General features: G+C 55.2%; 6 protein-coding genes across 6 annotated transcripts; 4 read left to right on the forward strand and 2 right to left on the reverse strand.

Moving 5' to 3' along the window:
- Positions 1-141: 141 nt before the first annotated feature.
- Positions 142-2,116, forward strand: PG994_007021 (tRNA synthetase class I; the record flags this gene model as incomplete). The annotated part of the gene is made up of 2 exons (XM_066858430.1): positions 142-1,062; positions 1,118-2,116. 2 exons carry the CDS (start codon positions 142-144, stop codon positions 2,114-2,116), a joined length of 1,920 nt encoding a protein of 639 aa, XP_066715372.1.
- Positions 2,117-2,550: 434 nt separating this feature from the next.
- PG994_007022 (uncharacterized protein) lies at positions 2,551-4,464 on the reverse strand (the record flags this gene model as incomplete). The annotated part of the gene is made up of 3 exons (XM_066858431.1): positions 2,551-3,833; positions 3,926-4,366; positions 4,422-4,464. The coding sequence occupies 3 exons, from the start codon at positions 4,462-4,464 to the stop codon at positions 2,551-2,553; spliced, it is 1,767 nt and encodes a 588-aa protein (XP_066715373.1).
- Positions 4,465-5,239: 775 nt separating this feature from the next.
- PG994_007023 (uncharacterized protein) lies at positions 5,240-6,262 on the forward strand (the record flags this gene model as incomplete). Its single annotated transcript, XM_066858432.1, has 1 exon — positions 5,240-6,262. One exon carries the CDS (start codon positions 5,240-5,242, stop codon positions 6,260-6,262), a length of 1,023 nt encoding a protein of 340 aa, XP_066715374.1.
- A 295-nt stretch (positions 6,263-6,557) lies between these two features.
- On the reverse strand, positions 6,558-7,934 carry PG994_007024 (uncharacterized protein; the record flags this gene model as incomplete). The annotated part of the gene is made up of 6 exons (XM_066858433.1): positions 6,558-6,864; positions 6,958-7,193; positions 7,295-7,385; positions 7,460-7,580; positions 7,657-7,768; positions 7,890-7,934. Coding segments are annotated over 6 exons (912 nt in total), but the record flags the coding sequence as incomplete, so codon positions are not given.
- Positions 7,935-9,843: 1,909 nt separating this feature from the next.
- PG994_007025 (thioredoxin reductase (NADPH)) lies at positions 9,844-10,993 on the forward strand (the record flags this gene model as incomplete). The annotated part of the gene is made up of 3 exons (XM_066858434.1): positions 9,844-10,044; positions 10,131-10,830; positions 10,905-10,993. The coding sequence occupies 3 exons, from the start codon at positions 9,844-9,846 to the stop codon at positions 10,991-10,993; spliced, it is 990 nt and encodes a 329-aa protein (XP_066715376.1).
- A 477-nt stretch (positions 10,994-11,470) lies between these two features.
- Positions 11,471-11,982, forward strand: PG994_007026 (uncharacterized protein; the record flags this gene model as incomplete). Its single annotated transcript, XM_066858435.1, has 3 exons — positions 11,471-11,524; positions 11,597-11,667; positions 11,871-11,982. 3 exons carry the CDS (start codon positions 11,471-11,473, stop codon positions 11,980-11,982), a joined length of 237 nt encoding a protein of 78 aa, XP_066715377.1.
- Between the last annotated feature and the right edge of the window lie 2,467 nt (positions 11,983-14,449).

Consider the following 14,449-nt stretch of genomic DNA (forward strand, 5'->3'; position numbering starts at 1 on the left):
TTTATGATCTGACGACAATTGCTTGCCGCTTCGGCATTGATGTATTTCTATTCTTGACTTTTTTCCCTCCGACCAAGGTGGTCCCGTCCCCGCCAACCCAGCCGAGTTTGAGCAAGTAGTCGACGACTACCTACCCTGCCCATGGCACTCTCGACTGCCCTTCTTCGCAGCTCGGCCGGGGCACGCTCGACATTATGCCGTCGCTGCCTCCAGCTACGCCTCGCGGGCTCAACTTCCCAGCAGATACGGTCCATCGCCACAAAGGTCGTATACAAGCGACAGTTGGCCGAAGAGGAATGGGCAGCGCGGGCCGCCCGGATCGACGCCGGCGAAGTCCAGAATCTATGGGACATGTTCAAAGAGCGTGGCTTCGTCAAAGACCTGGCCGGCACCGACGAGCAAATCGGCACCCTCATGAAAAAGAAACGAATCGGCGCCTACGTCGGCATTGACCCGACTGCGCCCTCCCTCCACGTCGGACACCTGCTGCCGCTGATGGCCCTCTACTGGATGTACATGCACGGCTACCGCGCCCACAGCCTGATCGGCGGCGCCACCGTCCGAGTCGGCGACCCAACCGGCAGGCTGAAAGATCGCGACAACATGACCAGAGCCAACGTCACTACCAACATCACCAAGATCCACTACCAGCTCAGCCGTATATGGCGGAACGTGGACCACCTGGCCGCCCGGCTCGGCCACAAGAAGGATTGGGCGTGGAGTCGGGCCCTACTGAACAACAGCACCTGGCTTCAAAGCACCTCCTTCATGGAAGTTGTCCAGCGCCTGTTCTCCGGCATGCGCATGGGTCCTCTATTGTCCCGAGACAACGTGAAGCGGCGACTCGAGGGTGATGGAATGCCCCTGGACGAGTTCATATACCCGCTACTTCAGGCCTGGGACTGGTGGCACATGTTCAAGAGTCCCAGGCCGGTCCATATGCAGATTGGGGGGTCGGACCAGTACGGCAACATCGTGACGGGAATTGAGGCCATCAAGCACCTCCGCGACACCGAGCCCAACCCCGCGATGCGCATACCCAACGACCTCCTGAACACCCCCGTGGGCTTCACCGTCCCGCTGCTCACCGACTCCTTGGGGCGCCAAGTTCGGCAAGAGCGCCGGCAATGCTGTCTGGCTGGATCCCTTCATGACCAGCTCCTTCGATCTGTACGGATACTTCATGCGCCGCCCGGACGCCGACGTCGAGAAGCTCCTGCGGCTGCTTACCTTCTTGCCCATGGACGCCATCAAGAGCACCATGGAGAGACAGGCGCAAGACCCCAGCAAACGAGTCGCACACCACACACTGGCCTACGAGGTGGTAGCTCTCGTCCACAGCGCCGAGCTGGCCCAACAGACCCAGATGGAGCATAGGCAAAGGTACGGCAAGAAGAGCGGAGAGCAGGTTCAGATGAGCGAGTTTCCCTCCTCGGGCCCCGCCAGCCCGGAAAGGGCCGTGGCCTTCAAGCCCGACATCACGCTGCCGGAGCACCTGATCAAGCAGAAGAGCATGGGCAAGATCCTGTACGCGGCCGGCCTGGCCAGCAGCAGCTCCGAGGGCCACAAGCTGACAACGACCGGCGGCGCCTACATTGGCGGCCGGGCCCACGGAGGTAGGGACGTGGCCCCGCGCGTCGGCGACCTCACCTTCGTGCCCGTCAAGACGTGGTTCCCCGCGGACAACCACAAGTTCCTCATCGACGACGAGCTAATGATCCTGCGGCGCGGCAAGCACTTTGTGCGCATCATCAAGGTGGTCAGCGAAGAGGAGTGGAAGAGCAGCGGCCAGAGCTACCCGGGCGAGCCGGGCAAGGGCCGCGTGCGCCAGCTGCGGGGCCTGATCGAGCAGGGGACGCCCGAGGGCGAGAAGCCGATTAAGATCCGCAGCAAGGAGATGGCCGACTTCGTGCTCGACATGCAGCAGCTCGAGCGAACAAATGGCCCCGAGACCCCTGGTGAGGTGATTTTCCCAAAATACCCCCCGCCGCAGACGAGGAAACCTACTTACCAGAATGACGAGGTGAAGACCGCGATGCTGGAGCGGGCCTGGGAGGAGGCCAAGGAGAAGGAGGAGGAAGCGAAGACTAAGGGGAAAGGGGATTCTTGGTGGTAAGTAAGCCCTTGAGTCGGGGCCGACGAGGATTTTCTTTTTTTGGGAGGGGCGGGGATGTATCATACGGAAGAAGAAGAAGAAGAAGAAGAAGAAGAAGAGAAAAAGACAGACACGTGTATATACCCCCATAGACTTGCGGTACTGTGAAAACATTACTACGCAAGCCGCAATGATTTGTACCATATATGTACAAAAACTGTATATGTATCTATAGAGCAAGGAGTCATGGCTCTGTAACGACATCCCACATCATAACGCATTACAGTACCTCGACCTCTTCTGTCTCGCATGAATGAAAGATCATGTATGTATGAGTTTTCATCGATTCTGTTGACCCATCCTTGTTCCTCACGAATACTGGCCCGAAAAAAGCAAGTACTCAAATAGGCCGAGCAAGCAAGTACCTGGTAAGCAGGGGGCCAAGCTGGTAGGTATCACCGATAGAACACCGTCAAGTCCCCCGCCGGGGCCCGGAAACTTTTGAGCTTCTCCATGATCTCGGCGTCGGTCATGTTCTGCTCCGTGATGATCTGGTCGAAGCTGTGGCAGCCGTCGGTGTACCGCTGGAGCGGATCATCGTCCTTGCCATTGCCGTGACCTTTACCGTGGCTGCTGAGCCGTGCGCGCTCCCGCTCCGTCTCCTCGTCGCTCTCGTCATTACTATCGTTATCCTCTTCGTCGTCACTGTTATTGGCATCGTGAATATCCCACGTATGCAGCCGACGGCGACTGCCGCGCCGGCCTAACAGTTTATGCTGTTGCTGTTGCTGCTGCTGTCCTGGCCCTTGTCCCTTCTGCTGCTGCCCCTGTCCCTTACCGTGCTGCTGCTTCTGTTGTCGCGGCCGATGATGGTGCTGGCGCTGGCGCGGGTGCGCCTGCCCCGACGCGAGCAGGGCGAGGTACTGCTTCGAGACGACGTACTTGTGCACGCGGTAGAGCAGGCCCTTGATGACGCCGAACTGGACGAGGCGGCGCACGTCGACGAGGGCGAGCACGGGCAAGCCGGCGTCCTGGTGCAGCTTGATCCACTCCATGACGGAGCGGCCGGCACAGAAGGTCGTCATGAGCTTGACGAGCTGGTAGTTGGTGACGCGGCCGGCGGTGGTCGTCGTCGTGGTCGTCGTACTGGCGCTAGTAGAAGGAGCGGCGGAGGCGTTCGTGGGGGTGTTCGTGTTGGTAGTAGTAGTAGGGGTGCCGGTTTGGGGGGTGGAAGAGAATTGCTGCTGTGGCGTCGCCGACCCCAGTCCGGAGTGAGAAGAAGGAGGGGGCCCAGCGGTGGCAGGGTTTGCGGATGATGATGATGTAGTAGCACCAGCACCAGCACCAGCCCCGCCGCCCGGGAGCGCGCCGCCGATGCAGACGTATCCCGCGCACTCGTCGACCAGGCCGTCGCGGTTGGTGATGAAGTCGTGGATGCCCGGGCGGGGCGCGTAGCAGCTGGCGAAGAAGAACATGTCGAGCAGCAAAACGGTATCATAGTACAGCAGGTGCTGCAACGCCGTCTGGGTCAGCGGCAGCGAGACGTCGGCCAGCCAGGCGATGCGGCGCACGTCATTGACGCCGTCAACGTGCGGGATGATCTTCTGCAGGGTCAGGTCCCAGGTCGGGTCCACGATGTCGACGAGCTTCATCTTGGGCACGGGCACGTGCCAGCCGCGGACGGGGGCCGGGGCGGGGTGGTAGGGGAACAGCTTCATGTTGAGCGTGTTGGCCTCGTCTGGGTGGATTGTGAGCAATGCGCTTTGAAGCTCCAAGGGAAGGGCAATCAAAACTCCAAGATGAGGTTTTGTACAGGGGCAAAATACTTACCAACGGGAATCATGCACTCGCCGTAGTTGTTCAGGTCCTCCTTGACGATCTCGAGCAGGCTCTCGATGGGCCGGCGCCCGTCGTCGAGCCTGCCCTCGGTGCGCAGGTAGCCGTTCTGGCGCTCCATCTCGGCGAAGGTGACGGCGAGGCGGCGCACGAGCTTCTCGTAGGGCAGGAAGTCGCAGTCGGACTCGACGACGAGCCCGAAATTAAAAATGAACTCGTTGCGGTGGTAGCGCTCGTGCGGGATGGAGACGGGGTAGCCCAGGATGCTGTACTTGTTGTCCGGCGTGTTGACGGTCAGGAAGCGGTTGAAGAAGGCCTTGCGCGGGATGATGTACTCCTGGATGATGTCGAAGTCCACCAGCGGCGGCTTCAGGTGCGGCCCGAACGTCGTGGCCACGATGCAGCCCGGCGGGGACTGGGCCACGATCTTGGTGCCTGTCCGGGGTTCATTAGATATGTTGTCCGAGTTGCATGGGCAGTGGAAACTCACCCTCTTGCGGCAGGAAGCGCGCGTAAAAGATTCCCTGGATCATGGTTCCTTCTTTGTGGGAGGCGAAGACGGGTAGGTTTGGAGAAGAGGTGGCATTACTGGAGTAGCTCTATTAAATTCGAAATTCGAAATTCGAAATTCGAAATTCTCAAGTGCATTGTCCTGCAAACATCCTTCACACCAAGCCAGTGTTTTGTGCTAGCAGAAATCTGGTGTCATATCGGGCTGGAACTTAAGATAGTATAAGCGCCCCCAGGCCTTGAGAATTGAGGTGTTCACGGTGTTCAGCATGAGCATGAGCATGTAGTTGAGCTGAGAGCTAAGTTGAGAGCTTTCCGGTCTGGATCGGCGCGGGACATCCACCAATCCATCATCCCGCCTTCGCCCCACCCTTTGGATCCTTGGTCTTTCAAAGAAAGGTACGTGAACGGGAAGCTAGAGCAGAGCCATCGCGAAACTCGTTACCTAGACGTTCCACTAGGGAACAAATAGCCAGTCTATCTTGCGACCAAAGGACTAAAGTCGCTCCAGCGAGATCATATTTACAGTTGATGTAGAGCGTTAGGCGGCCCTAGGTAAGTAGATGGGATAGAAACTCCTGGTAAAGTTAGATCTTATCAGATGTTTTCGATAAGGTACCCGGACAAATACAGCTTAGGTAGCGACAGCAGGTGTCAGGTTAGGTCAGCAGCTTCCCCATGCAGATTTACTTGTCGACTTTCATCTCATTAAATTCCCTTTTTCATTCATACCAAAACGCATTTCACACCCTTTTATCGTTCTGTTATCTTTTTGAAACTCCTTTAATAAATATCATCATGGCTGATACCGAGACCAAACCGACTGAGCCCACTGCCGCCACGCCTGCAGCAGCCGACGTGTCCACCAAAACCGAGGCTCCCGTGGAAACGTCCACCAAGACGGAGACCGGAGCTGCTGCGGCCACGGAAGCCCCCGTCGCCGCGTCGTCCACCACGGAAGCCCCAAAAGAAGCAGCCGCAGCCGCAGACGCGGGCCCCCTCCAGGAGCTCTACGCCGCCGCCCGCGCCCAAGGCCACCCGGAGATCTGGGGCGTCGTCCTTTCGGACCCGGCGCGCCACGTGCCGAGCCAGGTCGTCTTCCAGAAGTACCTCAACGCCAACGACGGCGACGTAACCAAAGCCAAGGACCAGCTGATCAAGACGCTCGAGTGGCGCGCCCAGACCAAACCCCTGGACACAGTCAAGGCGACGTGGTCCAAGGCCAAGTTCGACGCGCTGGGCTACGTCACGACCTACCGCAACGGCGACGGCGACGATGCGTCGTCGCTGGGCGCTGAGGACAAGGAGGTTTTTACCTGGAACGTCTATGGCAACGTCAAAGAGATGGACGTCACTTTCGGCGACCGCGACGAGTTCATCAACTGGCGCGTAGCCCTCATGGAGCTCGCCATGCAAGAACTAGACCTCCCCTCGGCCACGCAGCCCATCACGCCCACCTGGGACCCCTACAAGATCTACCAGGTGCACGACTACAAGTCCTGCAGCTTCCTGCGGCAGAACCCGAAGGTCAAGGCCGCCGTCAGCGAGACGGTGAAAGTCTTCGGCCAGAACTACCCGGAGCTGCTAAAACAAAAGTTCTTCGTCAACGTGCCCGCCATCATGGGCTGGCTCTACGCCGTCGTCAAGGTCTTCGTCGCCGCCCGCACCGCCAGCAAGTTCCACCCCATGGGCAACGGCGCCAACATGTCGGCCGAGTTCGCCGACAGCAAGGTCGCGAGCCTCGGCGAGAAGCTGCCCAAGGAGTACGGCGGCAAGGGCGAGGCACTCGCGGTCCAGGGCAAGCAGACTCTGCTCGGTTAGGCGAATGGAAGGTTCGCGTTATATTCCGTGGGATGTGGAATGAACGGATGAGGGAGGCAGCGAACCGGTGGTCTCGATCTCGTTTCTGTTCAGCGAACAAACGGAAAGACACAGCGGATCGGTCGTTTGGATTTTGTCTCTACCCGATTGTATTTGTATAAAGCCCAAGATTGAGATTGAACAACTAGTGATACCATAGCCAGCAGTTTGCTTTCTTCAAACTGCGCACATTAATGCAGATAATTTCTCCTCTTCCCACCCATATACCGACAACGACGAGCCTTTAGCAACGTACATGTCCCGCGCCCCCAGCCTGCTGTTTCTCTGCAGACATTGCCCCTGCGTTCGATCGCTCACGTAACGGTATCTCGTTGCTGTCGTCCGAACCGGCTTCTAGATCGGACGTCTCTCTGCTCAAGTCGTGCTTCTTTGCCATCTTCTTGGACTTGCGCTCGGCAAACTTGAATGACTCGCCCTGCTCTTCGTACTTGGCGGCCAGCTCGTCAAAGGTCTTGCCTTGCGACTTGGCATCGCGGCGCACCTTGCGCGTTCGCAACAGCCAGATGAGGTGGGAAGTGAAGATACCCAGTTCGAGGGCAAAGCTGGTATTCACGTCAGATTTCTGGCTCTGCCTTGCGTGCGCGCTTCATCTAACGAAAACAAATGACGACAAGGTCGGTAGGGAAGACACGTACCAGATGATGTATAAGACGCCGCCGAGGATGTCGAACGTGTTCTGGGCCACTAGCGCCATGAGGGAGAAAAAGGCACCGGAGCAATCCATGGTTAAGAAGACCCAGTTGATCCCTACGACGCGGCCCCTTCGCTTCCAGATCTCGGCGTAGGGTGGGACCAGACCGCCGGAAAGCAGGATGCTTGCGATGATGCCCATGACGATGGGTGGCGTCTCGTTCCCGCGTTCGTATATGACCTGTACCAATACAATCATCGTCAGCGTATGCGAGTCGCGAATCAGAAAAGACATAGTAGCATCTTTCTATGCGCGCCTGTGCCCAACATTTCCAGACTTACACGAAGTGTCAGGATCAGGGCCGCCTCAATACCAGCGAAAGCAATGGTCACCACGACGCCCAGGACAGTCGCTTTCCATGTAGCCCATTTTCTGCCAGGGAGAGTTTCGTGTCAGCAACAGTCCCTGCTAGTCTGGGAGCGGGTGACGGGTGGGTTGCAACGTACTGGGAGTACATCAGAATCTGGGCCCAGGCCACGATCGACAGCACCCCGAAGCACTGGGGCTGCACCTGGATGGGTATGTTGAAGTTTTGGATGATGGCGTAGACGCCGAACGGGACACCACCTGGCAGCATGTGTGTTATAGATCTTCGGCGGTCTTCAGACTGGGGAGGTCGTTCTCGTCGAATATGGGTACTCACATGCGGCCCAGAGGAACATCATGCTGGCTGGCAGCCCGTCCGTCTTCTTGGTTCGCCAGTTGGTCCATATCTGCGGGATCAGCTGAATGCACCACAGAATGGTTCCGATGGTCTGTCCGCGTTCAGATACAAGTCAGCCATGGTTAAAGTGAAGTGAAGCGGCGCAGCTGTAGTTGTCTCTTGACTGGCCGAGTCACCTTCGCACACCCAGAACATGGCATGACATCACTTACACCGAGTACGTTAGCGGCGACGGGAATATCCGTTTGGGGAGCCATCGTGACTCTTGGCCGCTGTAGGGCTGTCTAGGCACAGTCCAGTTTCCGAGAGTCGATTGCGAGTACCTAAGGTGGATAGGCTGGTCGAAGTGGCCGTGGCGAAACTTGGCTTGAGACGGGATTGCAATCTCCTCACCCGTCTGTACTAGAAGTGAAAGCAGTCGGTCAACCTGGACCTGGACCGAGAAGGAAAGCATGGCCCAACGTGACAATCTGGATCGTTGAGCACGTTTACATAAGCCACCCACTTAGACCCGGCATGGGGGGCAGCGGCGACCATGCTTCTTTGACACCCATTGAATGTCGCTGTTGTTCAATCCACAGTCGCCAGTTCTTCGGGCAGTAACCGAGTGACCAACCGGTATTCCAGGATGCCAATGAAAACTCCACAAAATGGCATGCTTCCGATGTTAGCGGGCGGGCGGTGCGATAGCGTCATCTCCGGGGTGCTCGATGCTACCATACGGCCCAGGAGTTGAGTCGAAGGTGCAGGTTGCGGACAACTGAAGATGACCCGAGAATATATTGTTCGGGATGCATGTGAATCTACCTCTTACCCCGAAAGGTCTTCATGAGGGTAAAAATCTTAGATATTTTGTCGACATGGCGCAAGGCGATGTCGGAATATCTTGGGTTATGCTTCGGTGATAAGACTCTGCCAATCAGATAAGGGCGACCCATCTGGGCGAGATCGTAAAGCCACTTTGTTGGTGTCCTTCATTTCTGATCTACTGCCTGCTGCAGTCTTGCAAGCAAATGCATTATGTTCTCATGGCTCAAAGCAAGTTTATGATTTCCTTCCATAACGTGAAATCATGGATGAATAGCAAGAACTCTGCGAGGTCAGAAATTGGTGTCGTATTACGAACGTTGCAGCAGGAAGAAGCAAAGTTGAAAGCAGGTGGCCTTGACAGCGGTACGGGAATTGTCCCGCATGTGTAAAAGGGACTTAAGAATGCACCCACGTGTATGTGTCTGCAATGACCGAACAGGTCTAGAATCTGTTTTATAATTGTCCTATTCTCTTTCTACTTATGAATGTAGGAACCAGTATCGTAGCTCCCGTGTAAATTGAACATCCAATCCCACGATACGAAGGGTCTGGGTGTATTGTCTTGTTCTGTCGATATCCCTACTGCCTCGGCGTGCTTCGGGATTCCCGTCTGTTTTTGCCCCTCCAAGATAGAAAAGGTCCCCTACTGCTGGGCTTGTGCTTACTAATGCGGGGTGTTCTTTCGAGGGCTGGACCTGAAAAGGGAAATTTTCCAAGGCGGATTCCAAAGCGGCACCGCCGCACCGCCTTAGCCATCGCCGTAGCAGGCTAGGCTGGTTTAAATAAACCATTGAACTACAGTACAGGATTCTGCCAACGTTGAGATACGGAATAACGCCCCTTGGACTGTCCAATACACGTCTAAATCGAAATGAACGTTAACAGATTTTTCAACGCTTCAGATTTTCAACAGCTATTCAACCGTTGATTCCATACCAAATACACGTCAAAGGGTTCGCCGGGCGTTTATTTCAGTGAATAGTTGTACTACGGTTGGTCTGAGCGTTGATTAGATCCAGCCTTTTCTGCTACGGCGTCGTCTCACTGCGAACTAGACACCATAAAGCCATTGTATAATAGAGTCCCGGATTGTTCCACCTGCCCCTGCTTACCTCATTCGCTGCATCCACTTGGGCACTGGTTAGCTTATCTAGAAAATCTACAGCCTTCTCCGTACTTCAGTCCGATCACGCCCACCCCCTCTTTCCCTACCACCACCCAGTCAACACCGTCAAACTGTTTTCCTCAACCTTCTTCCGTCGTTTCCCCCTTCGCGCCGGCGCCTCAGGAGTTTCCCTTGCTGCATTCGCTACCGCCGGATTCCAGAAGAACCAGACCACCACCCAGATCAACAAGATGCACAGCAAGGTCGTCATCATCGGCTTGGGGCCCGCCGCCCACACCGCCGCCGTCTACCTGGCCCGCGCCGAGCTGAAGCCTGTCCTGTACGAGGGTTTCATGGCCAACGGCATCGCCGCCGGTGGCCAGCTGACCACCACCACCGAGGTCGAGAACTTCCCCGGTTTCCCCAAGGGCATCATGGGCCAAGAGTTGATGGTACGTCGCCCTCCTCGGGAGAGAGAGAGTTGCACAGAGTTATGGAGAGAAGGACAGAGAGTACTGACACCAATTGCCTCTCGCAGGACAACATGCGCGCGCAATCCGAGCGATTCGGCACCCAGATCATCTCCGAGACCATCGCCAAGCTCGACCTGTCCTCGCGCCCCTTCAAGTACGAGACCGAGTGGGCGCCCGGCACCACGCACACGGCCGACTCCATCATCCTGGCCACGGGCGCCTCGGCGCGCCGCCTCGGCCTCCCGGGCGAGGAGAAGTACTGGCAGAACGGCATCAGCGCCTGCGCCGTGTGCGACGGCGCCGTGCCCATCTTCCGCAACAAGCCGCTGGTCGTCATCGGCGGCGGCGACAGCGCCTGTGAGGAGGCCACCTTCCTGACCAAGTACGGCAGCCACGTCACCGTGCTCGTGCGCAAGGACCAGCTGCGCGCCAGCAACATCATGGCCCAGCGCCTCGTCAACCACCCCAAGGTCACGGTCCGCTTCAACAGCCAGGGCGTCGAGGTCAAGGGCGACGACAAGGGCCTCATGAGCCACATCGTCGTCAAGAACAATAAGACGGGCGAGGAGGAGACCCTCGAGGCCAACGGCCTGTTCTACGCCATCGGCCACGAGCCCGCCACCACCCTCGTCAAGGGCCAGGTCGACATGGATGCCGATGGCTACATCGTCACCAAGCCTGGCACCCCCTTGACCAATGTCGAGGGTGTCTTCGCGGCCGGCGATGTTCAGGATAAGCGCTACAAGCAGGCCATCACTAGTGCCGGTACGTTGGAAAAATCACTGTTCCCTCCCCCTAATATTTTCTTGACTGTACTAAACTAACTCGTCATTCTACAGGCTCCGGATGCATGGCCGCCCTCGATGCCGAGAAGTTCCTGGCGGAGATGGAGATCGATTCGCGCGAGGCGGTTACTGAGAACTTGTAAAAATGCGGTATAGAACGTTCATTCCATTTTGGCGTTGGCTACATCTAGACAGTACCCCTATAGACCGATATAAATCAGTAAAATTTCCACACAGGATAATCATAGCTTTTAGTTCAGTAAACTGTTTGGAATTGCTTGCCGGTCTGTTCTCTAATTAGTCGGTGAGGTAATCTTTCGGCGTGGTTTGGCTTGCTCGTACGATGGCAATGATACCCTGCTGGACGCGCTCTTTTGCCTTTCCTCTGTAAGAACCCGCATACAGTTTGGGCCAACTCATAGCAGCGCTGCATATAGCAAACAAGGCAGAACCCTGTAGACACTACGGTCTCCAAGATCCATCGGTAGATAAAAGACGCCCCCGCACAGCGGAGTGGATGTTTCCTCTCTTCTTCCCTCCCAATCAACTTATCGTGACTTTCTCACCACTTTCAATACGACAACAGACATCCACACTCACCACCAGACAACCTAGCCAAGATGCCTAGCAACAACCAGAGCTATTCTTATAATTCCTCGGGCACCAACAGCCAGGTAAGTCCTAGGGCTGTGATCGCTTGTGAGGTGTTTGTACATATTCTTATCTGCTGGCCGAATACCACCCAGGGCAACCACTATTGCTCCCGCGACTACGGTTGCTCGGCGGCCAACTCCAACTCGTACCACTACTCGAACACGTGAGTTATAAGTACCAAAAGCATTGTAGCTTGTTGATATATATGCTGACATAACGTGCGTCTTTGACCCCAGCGACGGCTCGTATTACTACAGGTAAGTCTGGACTGCCAACTAGTCGACGTAACACTATACCGCTGCTATGCGATGATGATGATGATGATGATGAAGCTGACAAGGGGGGAAACCCAAACTTTTCGCACAGCAACCCCAATGGTTCGACTTACCACCAGAGCTCCAGCGGCTCTAGCACCTACACTGCCCCCAGCGGTAACACCTACCAGTCCAGCGGCAGCAGCAGTGATGGTAAGAAGTAAGGGGGGATTTGTTGCCCAACTGGTCGTGAGCTGCGAGCGCCTAGCGCTTTGTGTGTCCTGCTCGTGTTGAAGGTACGGCCGTTGTCTATGTGGCTCTTTCATGTGCCTCGCTTCCTTGACGTAACGATCTCATAGGAGGGTGGTTTCTTGCGGAGTAGCCGCGCCTACCAGGGCAATACCATGATTTGCTGACCCTGGCTATCGCCATGCTTCTGTTCATATGTGATTGTGGGTGGCCCTGACCCAAGCGATGGCATCTAGCTAGTAATCAAGAACACCTATTGGTCTATCCCTAAAGGTAATGGTAGGAGAGCCAAGTCGCACCTCTTACTCTTAGACGATTGTGTCTGAAAGCAATAGGAGACTTAAAATCGCGACGGCAACTGAATAATCAGTGGCCAGCATACCACAGTGACAGTTTGGTTATCTAAGAAGGGGTCGGTTCCTAATAACCCTTCCATGGCTTATCGCAGCGTCTGGGCCATCCTCTATATCGCCATGGTTCAAGTTATGCTCTCACTTTCGGGGTAGCTTTCCCTTTGTTGCCGCTGTCAACTAAGTACCCAAACCCCATGAGACTTGATGCATTCCAACCAGCCAAACTGGGTGGAATCGTCTATTAGTCTCGGTGCTACTGTTCGCTGGAGCTACATGCCAGTGTGATAGTGAATCTCTCGGTAGCTAGCTCTTAGATATTACACTCTATATCAAGGGCCATTGCTTACACAAATGTTTCGTCAGCTTTTCGATTCGCCAGTACGCTCATCACGCTGGTACCTGATCCGAGGTAACTACGGGACATACGCTTCCTCGCTTCGGAGCCGCAACGTGTACGTGACAACTGGTACCCCCTCTCCCAGAGACTGTTTGTATCAGCGAGCAAGCCCTTGGTGATGTGTGACGAAACCCACAGGTTTAGGCATGTAGGAGGCCGTACTGAACACCTGTTGAAACGGACGAGATTAGACGTTTAGATATTAGGCGCAAATATGAGTAGCAAACGGTGAGAGTAAAGAGTCGGAATTAATGGATGTTTATCTACTTATATACCAAACAGTGACAGCCCCCCCAGCCCTTGATATAGACTGCTCTTTGATTGTCACTATAGTCGGATTATTTGCTGTCACACGCTCTCGTTGATCTTGTATCTTGGAAGAGCTCTCTCAATCTTCAAAGATCCAGCCACTGCAAATATCCCGGGTACAGAGCCCCGATCTAGAAATTGAGATCCCGAAGGCAAATATCGAGGCCGCCAACTTCGTATTATTACTCGGCAACGGCAAGCCCGCTGACCCGAGGTTCACCACTGTACCGGACACGCAACAAACTGTCGACTACCTACTTCTGTGAGCCCAAGAACAGCTCCCTCCAAGAACGATTGCAGATCCTCACCAACGGCGCCGGCGGCGCCCCTCCCCCTCCCCCCTTCTTGGAGGCTGCCGCGCTGCACGAGCTTACCCGGCGGCTCCACGGCGGCTCCCTCATTTATCCCAAAACGCACCGCAACAACAGCAGCAGAGTCATTATAGCATCAAATAGTTGCACCGTGTGCTTATATGTTATGGATACAGAGGTCATTGCGGGTTACTGGCCACCCTCTCAGTTCTGTAATTCATGAACCTCTTGCGTCCTAGTAGTGTGTGCATCTTTCAACTGACATCTTGCCCGGCGGTAGGAATGCTCGTGGCCTGCCAAGAACGGAGCATCTAATGACTTCTTGAACAAGAATGGCCTTAGTCCTTGAGATACTTTGATCAAGCAGGATGTTTACTCGTTAAAGTCATTCGGTTAGATCGTCACCGTACGGTTGGTTTAAGGGGAAGGGGCTTCACTATACTAGTCTATTCATAATAGATTACATCTTTTCCTAATTCGAGCTTGATGCTACTACTGTTGCTTGCTTAGTGGGAATGTTATATTAGCGGAGTCTCTCGACATCATGACTAGATTCAGGAAAACGAATATTGCTCGATCCATTCTGTCTTAAAACCTTGATCATGAAGTGATTCGCTCCTATGGGTTGATAGAAGCTTATCACTGGTAGCCAACACTCTTGAATATATCAAAGCCCATCTCCATTGCTTCTAGCAACTCCATGACTTATACGCAAAAGACTGCTCTCCTGCTTTATCTGGTCATTTCGCTGTCACATAATACCAGCAACCAGTACTCAACGACAACTTCTCTCAGCTCGCAAAACAATCATATTACGCCGCACCCAAAACACCATCATCATTAAACTACTATGGCATCCTTCTTATTTGGCCTGTGCAGCTTCTGTTTTAGCTGGCATTGGGTTACAGCTCCTGCCGATATTGGCACCTTGGACAAGATGGATCGCCGTTATCGCTGGACGGCCAGCCGCCCTGCCGTAGAAAGCCAGTACCAAAAATTTCTCCAAGCTTTTGCTCAGAACCGCCCCTATTGCCAGTTGGGTTACATGTCGCCATGCGAAAGCCGCGATCCT

The sequence above is a fragment of the Apiospora phragmitis genome (genome assembly GCF_038363925.1).
Source record: "Apiospora phragmitis strain CBS 135458 chromosome Unknown utg000007l:1.0-2108841.0:1.0-2111359.0, whole genome shotgun sequence".
Lineage (NCBI taxonomy): Eukaryota > Fungi > Ascomycota > Sordariomycetes > Amphisphaeriales > Apiosporaceae > Apiospora > Apiospora phragmitis.